The 10,054-nt window shown below is 27.6% G+C and overlaps 2 protein-coding genes across 15 annotated transcripts in view; one reads left to right on the forward strand and one right to left on the reverse strand.

The window, feature by feature from the left end:
- The window catches only part of LOC126902092 (uncharacterized), a 2,965-nt gene extending 1,735 nt beyond the window's left edge, over positions 1-1,230 (forward strand). Inside the window, exons 2-3 of the mRNA XM_050679115.1 lie at positions 28-231; positions 613-1,230. Of these exons, the coding sequence (XP_050535072.1) occupies positions 28-231; positions 613-985 (577 nt within the window). The 3' untranslated portion in view covers positions 986-1,230. The remainder of the gene's footprint in view (positions 1-27; positions 232-612) is intronic.
- An 8,294-nt stretch (positions 1,231-9,524) lies between these two features.
- LOC126900180 (uncharacterized) overlaps positions 9,525-10,054 on the reverse strand; it is a 3,166-nt gene continuing 2,636 nt past the window's right edge. For all 14 annotated transcript variants that reach the window (XM_050675681.1, XM_050675680.1, XM_050675679.1 and 11 more), the window contains one exon: positions 9,525-9,721. In XM_050675681.1, coding sequence (XP_050531638.1) covers positions 9,648-9,721 — 74 coding nt within the window. In that variant the 3' untranslated portion in view covers positions 9,525-9,647. The remainder of the gene's footprint in view (positions 9,722-10,054) is intronic.

Below are 10,054 nucleotides of genomic sequence, written 5' to 3' on the forward strand. Positions count from 1 at the left end.
TCCTGTTAATCCACCTACTAATGTTAGGACACTGCCATCTTTGAACGATACAATTATTGTTGATTCTGAAAGTGAAGAACTTATTGTGGTAAGCAGTAGTATTAGTGAAGATTCAGATAATGAAATTCTTAGTCAACCATTCAGACCTGTTGATGCATATGATTTTTCAATTAGAGATCAACCATCTACTTCTACAGGAATACGTAATTCCTTAGATCGACCTACTAATAGGTAACTATTTTATATTATAAAAATTAATATGAAAAATATTTAGATTTGGTGATGATTTTCTTATGTTTTGCCATTATAACTTATGACAATGGTAAAGTCTTACCATATACAGGTGTTTCAGATCTAAATGACAAATCTTCAAATATATCTTAAAGTAAATTGTTAGTTAGGTCTAAAACACTGTATATTATATTATGGCATTTTATTTAGGAAAAGTCATAATACAGTTTCCCTATTCTAACAAACAATATTCAAATTAATTAATTAAACAATTCTTAAATCATTTTTCTGTTGAATTATTTTTTACCATTTTTTTAATCAAGTCAAATAAATTGTTTTTATTTTATTTGTAGTACATCAATTTTTATTCTTTAATTTTAGATATAATCTTAGACGAAGGAGATTATTTTCATCTCCACTAGCTGATACAGCTGGATGTCCTGTGCACTTATCTCGAATTGGATCTTCATCTAGTTCAAGACGAAGAAGATTTACAATAGAATCCTCATCATCTGATGATGAAGCAACTATTACTCATCAGCCACAAGCATTGCCCATGAGAGCTGATATAGTGTATGGAAAAAGGAAAAAGAAGGTAAAAAAGAGCAAACAGAATAAGAAAAAGAAAAATATGGATACTCCATCTGATGTACGTTTAAGGAGTAGAAGTCGATCATATTCAGGTTCATCATCTTCTTCGGGTGATACAGATCATAGAGGTCATATTTCTGTTCAGCCATCAAATGATTTGTAGCTCAATCAAAATCCAATTGAAAATTTTTTTTTTTTTTTTAATAATCTGATTTATTGTTAAACTACTGTTCAGTAAAAATGTATTTTATAATTAATAGTTATTTGTCTTAATTTTAAATTGTATATGATTATATTTATTTAAAGTATTTAACTTATGATTAAATTGTATATAAAATTCAAACTAATATATTGACATTATTTATCTTATAGATCTAATTTCTCCTATTTTTTTAATAAAAAAAAGTGAACCCCAGTGAACACTAAGAGTTCAATTGGGTTCAAAAATCGAACAGCTTATAACATCACAACATATTACATGTAAAAATCTATTTATAAGAACTTTTTCATAGGATTTTTAAAAGATTTGATTTGTTTTATTATATACACTCTTGTATCACTCTAATGAATATAAATATTTCATTATTAATTATTCACCTTATATTCGTTTGATTTTTTTATAAACAAAAAAATCTAAAACAAGTTTTGCCTACCACCAATTAGTTTTAATGAATATATTAGCTTCAATGCGAAGCTGAGAAGGTATTAATTTTACCATGATCTGTTAATTAATTAATTAATTTTTTTTTTTTGTGTCTGTCACTACATTTTCTCAGCTCTCACTGGACCGATTTCTTTTAACAATACGTCAAAAGATCACAAATCGTATCTAGTTGAAGACATTATCCTTAAAAATTGAAAAATTTTCCCTCGTTCCCCGCAAATGGGGGAAATCTCCAAAAAAATTACAAATTTAAAAATCGATAAATTTTGTCATTTTTTTTTCTTAAAACTTCCATAACTTTTTCAAAAATAAACAAATCAACATAACTTTTTTTTATACTAAAACCTTAGATATTTCCCTTTCATTGGATATCATTTTTTTGAAAATCTAACACTTAACCTGCTCATTGAAGGGGATTTAAAATAGCAACTTTTTTTCATAAATTAACTTTTTCAACTTAATTTTTGAAAATGTACCGGAAATACTGCGTCCTTCAAACATATATCAAATTAAAGCTTATTTTATGTACTATAAAATAAAAAAATAATTTGTCCCGACATCTTATCTACTATGGGCAAATTGCTGTGCGAAGTTTAAAAAAAAATGTAATATTTGCGATAAAAATCAACTTCTATAAGAATTTTTGTTGTAATTAAAACTGCTATAACTTTTTCAAATATTAACAAATCAAAATAATATTTTTTTATATTGAAACCTTAGATATTTCCCTTTCATTTGATATCATTTTTTTGAAAATCTAACACTTAACCTGCTCATTGGAGGAGATTTAAAATAGCAACTTTTTTACAAAAACTAACTTTTTCAACTTAATTTTTAAAAATGTTCCGAAAATACTGCGTTCTTTAAACATATATCAAATTAAAGCTTATTTTATGTGCTATAAAATAAAAACAAANGGTTATGTTATATACTATAAAATTAAAAAAAGAAATTTGTCCCGACGACCTATCATCTATACGCAAATGGCAATCGTATTCAAAAATATGCAATTTATTTTTTTAAATCCCGGTTTTTGTATTTTATTTTATTTTAAAATATCTTATTAGGGGAATACACTGCCTTTCATAAATATTATATAATTTAATTGACATAGAATAAAGTTCATAAGACATAAGAAATTAAACTTATTAAAAGTTTTTTACTTTTTTAAAGTCGAAAAAGTAATTTTTAAATTCAAGTTAGCTTAAATAGCCATTTTTATCAGAAGACAATAATAACGAACAGTTCCCAAATGGGTAACATCTGCGTCTTTCACGCTTAGGGTACGATGTTCAAATCCGTCTGTGGCATTTAGTATTTTGCATTTTTTTTTGAGTTAAAATAAAATTTTCAAATCATTTGATATTTATCTCATTTAGATTCAACAACTTCAATAAATATAAAGGATCCTATCACTATAGTCACCCCTCGTGAGAAGAAATTTATATTAATGTTTATATTATCTTACTATGTAGTTCTTTTCGTGGCTACGATTTATTTTGCCAACCCTCACTAGACCTACTTTTTTCAACGATACGTCAAATGATTACAATTCGTATTTAGTTTAAGTTATTACTCTTAAAAATCGAAAAAATATTCCTTATTCAAATAAAAAGTAGCTTAACCAGCTTTTTCCATACAAACAATTAAAAACATTAATTTCTATTATTCTTAAAGTATTCATTATCGAATTAGATTTGATATGATAAAAGTATTCAACTACAAAAGTAAATAATTTTACTTTGTAATTTATTAATTTTTTACTCTATTTGTGTGTGCTACTACTAGACTATAATATTCCAAATTTATTGATAACATATTGCTATACAAATCATTTCTAAAAAAAATGATTGTTAGTTTCTCCTGAATTAACAATGGATTTATACAATTATAATCAATTTTTATAATACGCTAAATTGAATAACTTTTTTTTTATTGGTTTTTTTAGATTTATAATCATTAAAATAATTAAATTCTGAATATTTTTATTGTAGAATTTTTTTAAACGCCAAAAGTTAATTAGAAATTATTACTATTACTTCTATTTAAGTGATCTATTACGATAAAAATGTAAAAAAATCTAACTTTACTGATAAATGCACTGTAAATAGTAATTATAAAATTCCCTGATTGCATATTGTGCAATGCCAGCTATATTTTCTTTAGTATCGGCAATTTGCGAATTTTTCTTGTAACATTTTTGTTCGTTTAATAACTACGATTCACTATACGTATTTGGCCATGCCTTAGCGGAAGGAAAAGGAGAATATAAAATGTGGAAATTGAGCCTTACAATATATTAAATAGAAAGAAAAAAAAAACATATATAATAATCACAATATGATATTTTCCGTTACGATAAAAAAATAACTAACAACAAGAACCAATGATAAATGAAATTAGCACAAATTACTAATGAAATAAATAACATATATCCCCTTTTTATAACTAATACATATATTATGTGGGCTGTAAATCCGTTAAATAAACAATAAAAAATTCTTAGTAATTACCCACTGCCGTTTGAAGGTGATGAACACTGTAACACTTCAGATGCAGGGAAGGCAACAAAAAAACACCGTAGCATATAACAAGCCGTTGAGCAACTCAAAATTGAACACTGTGGCGACAAGGCAATACTCGACCCAAAAATACCTGGCGTCGATATAACCGAAACGGCCGACTAATTGAGCGCGAAAAAATTAGTTTTCAATGCCATACGTTGCAGGGACCGGTCTAAAACAGCAGCGCCGCCGTACCGTTACGAAGGTGGTGGTTTTTTAGTGGGAAAAAACACATTGAAGACAGCGGCGTATATTAAAAAGAACGCGGAATCTCCGGTCTACTAGACGCCTACAGAAAAAAATGAAAATAAATTGCGTTGTGTCAGCGGCATACCTGTTGTGACAAATACAAACGTGTATGATGTGATCGACTGACCTGCTCTCCCTCACTTACAGTGTTTTCATGTTAAATTAAATATATCGCGTCACCTCACATTCATCTAACACATATTAATCTTAACAATTTCATTTTTTTCTATTTAATAATGTCAATTTAAAAACTTGCAAGTTGAACTACATGTTATGGTAATAAATTCATTTTTTTTTATTATTAAAACTTTCAAAAAAAGTAGGCTCAACATTATTACTTTTAACATATTAAAAATTAAAATCAATAATAATTTGAAAACAATTAATTTTAAAAATTATATAATATATAATTAAAAGAAATACTAATCTGGGTAAAATTAAGAAAATAGAAGTTGATGTTGCTTTTGTTCATCAATTTTTTAGAATTAAACACTATCTACAGATTTGCATCGAAGCGTTTCTTATGATAGTGATTTTAATCACTGTCAGATTAAATCTATACTATGCAACATCCCTACTATGCCGCGACCCCACTGTGCTATTTTATATTATATTTATGTAATGAGCTATATTTTATTAATTATTTTATTTCATTTTTAATTTATAGTAAATTAACTTAATTTTGTTTATGTGTGGAGAGCACGTGTTTCCCTTTTCTTCTAGCCAACGCTAAGGAGCGAGTGTCCAGACCGTTCCTGGTATTTTTCATTAATTTCCGATTAACATTAACGGATGTGTTTCAATACCGTCCGTGATGTTTGTAATATTATTTGTTTGTTTTGTTTAAATATTTTATTTTATTTGTATTGCCTTTATTTGTAGACATGGTTTTTGATGCATTCGCATTTTTGTCCATGTTTAACTTAATGTTCTTTTTTTTTTAAACAATTAAATTAAATTTCCTTATTAATTTCAACTGTAATTTTTATTTTATTGCGCGAGTAACTTAATTACTCGCGTGTATTTTATCCTTATTCTCTAATTTAGACACGGGCTACGGTATGTTTTACATATCAACCACATACAACTTTGATTGTCATAATTGTGTTTAATAAACCATGAGGTATTATAGTAATTTATACATATAACAACATATTACTTAGATTATACTTTTAATTAACTTAAAATTAAATTCCACCTATGGTCCGGTAATCATATCTGATAGGTGTGACACCTCGCCTAGGTGGTGGCGACCCTTGCTACTATAGCTAGCCGTTATGCAAGTGGCAAACCACGTTGTTGTTACAGGCNGAATTGTTTTTATACAACCGAATAGTTTATTTTTAGCATAAACTTGCAAGTGGGCTTTTTTATATACAGGGTGTTCAGTAAGTCAGGAAACGGGTTTCTATTGTTCTCATTGTTACAAACAATGAGAACAATAGAAACCCGTTTCCTGACTTACTGAACACCCTGTATATAAAAAAGCCCACTTGCAAGTTTATGCTAAAAATAAACTATTCGGTTGTATAAAAACAATTCGAATAGTTATTCCATAGTTATTCCATAGTTTAATATATTTAAAAATGCCTAAGTTTACTATTAACCCACTATAAGTATTAAAGTATTTACAACTTAATAAATACTTATCTTAATGTTGTTATCGTCGAGAACTTATCGACCCATTTAAATTTTTTAAAGAAAAGGACTAAAAAATGGCTATTTAAAATGATTAACAAAAATAAAAAACATTTAAAATTTTTTTTCTCATTAGTCATAAATAGGACTGGTAATTATATGAATATATACATTTTGTTTGAGCCACTTTTATGATTTCTCAATTTGAGCAATTTTGTTATAGAATTATAAAGTAACAAAGAAATATTTCTCCCAATAGAGAGGATAAATTCCTTTAATCTCCCCAAATTTATAACTTCGATAATAATACATTACTAGTCAATTAATAAAAATTTGTACTGTTTGGTGATATGTTCAGAAAAACTTAATAAAATTTATAAATTTATATAATTCCCAGACCTATTTTTTTTTTGTGTCTGTCACTACTTTTATTCAGCTCTCATTGGAAAAATTTTTCTCAAAAATACGAAAAATTATCAAAAATCGTATAGTGTTGAAGAAATTACTCTCAAAAATTAAATATTTTTCCCCCGTAAATGGTGAAAATCCTCAAAAATTTACGATTTTTAAAATCGGTAAATCTCGACATTTTTTCACTTTTTTTCTAAAAATTGCCATAACTTATTGAAAAATAAACAAATCAAAATATTTTTAATTTTTAAACATAGTTGAGGCAAGTATTTCTTCAAAAGTTACTTTTCGAAAAAAAAGTTCCAAAAAAACACGACAGACTAGTGGCGTCAGTGTAAAAATTTGACGCATTAACAATTAATATGCATTTTTCAAAAAATTGTGACACCTAAATAGGAACAACCGTACTCGATGACAATCATATATTAATTTACTGAAAAAATTTTCTGGAAAAATAAATATTAGAGTTATTTTTCTTTATCTTATATACGGGAGATGTCGTTAAATTAATCATACATAAACCGAAATTGTACATATATTAACCTACAAATTCGTAAGATTAAATTTTAAGTCTTGGTTATTATTTTTTGTAGGTAAATTCAGCAATGTACTATTCTAAAATAAATAAAATATTTTAACTAGGCATAATAAAAAAAAGCAATTTATGTATATCTCATAGTTCATATTAACATCATGGTATAATAATACAAACAAAAAAGAACTGTGGTATGGAATCACAGCTACCATGATGATTTTTATCATAAAAGTATTTCAACCCTTCCCATGGCAATATCATGTGTCTGATTTATCATAACCGATCATATTCGTCAATGAGATTTTTCACGTCTGTTACCAACAACATATTAGCCTTAAAATCCCTATTTATATTAGTTCTAACTTGAAATTAATATATACTATTGTCAATAAACAATACATTCTTAGAACTTATAGTGGACCCCAGTAATCCGACAAGTCTATTATTATTGGGTATTTTTTTTAAATCTTCACTAATGTAGATAATTCATGATTGAACAGGTTACAATTGTGCCATCACTATTGTGCTCAAAATTAGATTCTTTGTTTACTGTTTATTGTTTACTTGGCGTGTGATACCAAACAAAACTTTCGTTTCCTATAACGAAAAATCCGTACCTGGGCGAAAAGTAAGTAAAAAGCGTGAAACCTTACTACCATGTGCAAATGCTGCGGGTACACAAGCGCTAAAAATGGTGGTCGTTGGAAAATCGAATAAACCACGTACATTCAAAAACATTAATTTTCCTGTACTTTATTATGGTCAAAAAAGTGCGTGAATGACAAAAGACCTTTTTAAGAAGTGGTTTGATGAATGCTTTGTACCAGAAGTTAAAAAATGGTTGAAAAATCATGATTTTCCTCAAAAAGCGTTATTGCTTATTGATAACGCTCCCGGTCATCCGTCTATAGAAGAACTGACAACTGAGGATAAATGCATCACTGTGATGTTTCTTCCACCAAACTGCACTGCACTGATTCAACCAATGGATCAGTATATCATTCAGTTTGTCAAGCAAGATTATAAGAAAAATCTACTTCTGAGAGCCGTATCAAAAGATCAGCCAATAGAAAAAACTTTAAAAGAATTCAATATGAAATACTTGGTTTTTGCTCTTTGTCAATCGTGGAATGCATTACCTTTGTCAATTATTTCATCGTCTTAGAAAAAGATATGACCGGATATAGTCACCAGCCCTAGCAACGATCCACAAATCAGTGTATCTTCGAAAGTAATAGAGAAAGTTGCTGCTGAAACACAGATAAGATCGCAAGATTTGGAAATCTGGTACCATGGAATGGAAAAGGAGGAAAATATTTTTTATGAAATGTCTGACAATGAGATTATAAAAGAAATAACTAGTAATACAACCTTAAATCAGGAAGATGACGACGACGTAATTGCAAATACTCCGCAGGTGATAGCACAAGATGCATCTAACGCCTTTGAACTGGGTTTGGAATGGGTTGAGAAGAATGATGCATCCTACAACGAACTTTTACTTTTAAGAAGACTGAGGAATAGAGCATTGGTCTAGCGTTTCAATAATATTAAGCAAAAAAAAAATAAATATTGATAAATATTTTCATGCTTAAATTCATATCATGATTTTTATTCATAATTTTTGACTATTTTAGTAAAAGTTTAAACACAATTACATTGTAATTGTATTCCTTAATGAAAAATTATTGTTTATTGTAAGTTCTCTAGCATTAATGACATTAATTTTATAATAAAACATATGCTTTCTATTGTGTTGTTTAATTTATTAAGTCGACATACATAATAAAGCATGATTTGTACTTCACACCAGGACCTGTCAAAACCAAATCTTATCTTTCGATTTGTGATTTTTCAAATTACAAGGTACCCTTTTGTTAAAAGTTCCGGACTATAGGAGGTCTTAGGGAATACTCTATAATCCGACAAATTCGATAGTTCAACACTGATCAGCAAAACGTTTGTCGGATTACCGGGTGTCCACTGTATTTTACTATTTAAAAATTTGGATTTTTAATAAAAATTACGAATAAACAATTGATTTTATTATTTAAATTAATTTTAATAGGGGGTGCGATCGTCCCGTCATCCAAGCCACGAGCAGCCATTGCTAATACACATGAAATATTAATAATTTTAATTGTTCATTTATTTATTATTCACAATTATCATTTGTTACTTGGTCATCTCACTCCTCTGATTGTCATAGGCAAACCCTTCCTGTTTCTTCTATATAGGTGTGAAGTATCAAATTTTTAGAAGGATTTTCTGCGATATCAATATATGTTAACAAAATAATAATATCAAATATGTTTGATCTTATTTAGCTACTTAAAATAAACTTCAATAAAGTAAACTAGTTATGGTTTAAAAATTTTAATTCTGTTTAATCCACATAATTTTCCCATATTCCATTCAATGACAAAAAAAAAAAAAATTATGGGCAATGGAGTAATCTGAGAATTTATAAGTGTGATCATCGAAAATAACAAGTCGTTCTGAGTAATAATGACATTGTACTTGATTAGATCTAACTATAATGTATAGAGACAGCATTTCTCTGTTTAGGAACAGCATAACCAAGTGTTAGGACTATAGGTATACCTTAACAATTTTTAAATAAATTTCAAACTCATTTAAATTAAAATTTAATTTATAATAGTGTATAATCAAAAAATAAAATGAATTTGTTTGTTAGTTTCACTAAAAATTTATTTGAACTAATAATAAATATTCAGTAGTAGACAATACAATATTAACATTCTTACAGCATCTCTTCAAACACATCTATATCATTGTTATTTCGTACCAAATTCTTAGAAGAATTTTGTGCAACATCTAAAAATATAATAAGAATTGTTTAGTCAATTTAAAAGTTGTTTTATTAAAAAAAAATTAAAATAAAACGGTAGCACAGTGGGGTCGCGGCATAGTGGAGACATTGCATAGTAGGGTCCAGTATAGATTTAATCTGACAGTGATTAAAATCACTATCATAAGAAACGCTTCGATGCAAATCTGTAGATAGTGTTTAATTTTAAAAAATTGATGGATAATTGCAAAAGCAACATCAACTTCTATTAAAATAAAATACAAAACCCATAATTATCATACAAAAATAGTATATTTTTCAATATGGTAGCCATTTGCGTATAGAAGATAGATCGTCGG

This window comes from Daktulosphaira vitifoliae, unplaced genomic scaffold (assembly GCF_025091365.1).
Source record: "Daktulosphaira vitifoliae isolate Bord-2020 unplaced genomic scaffold, ASM2509136v1 Scaffold_3, whole genome shotgun sequence".
Classification (NCBI taxonomy): domain Eukaryota; kingdom Metazoa; phylum Arthropoda; class Insecta; order Hemiptera; family Phylloxeridae; genus Daktulosphaira; species Daktulosphaira vitifoliae.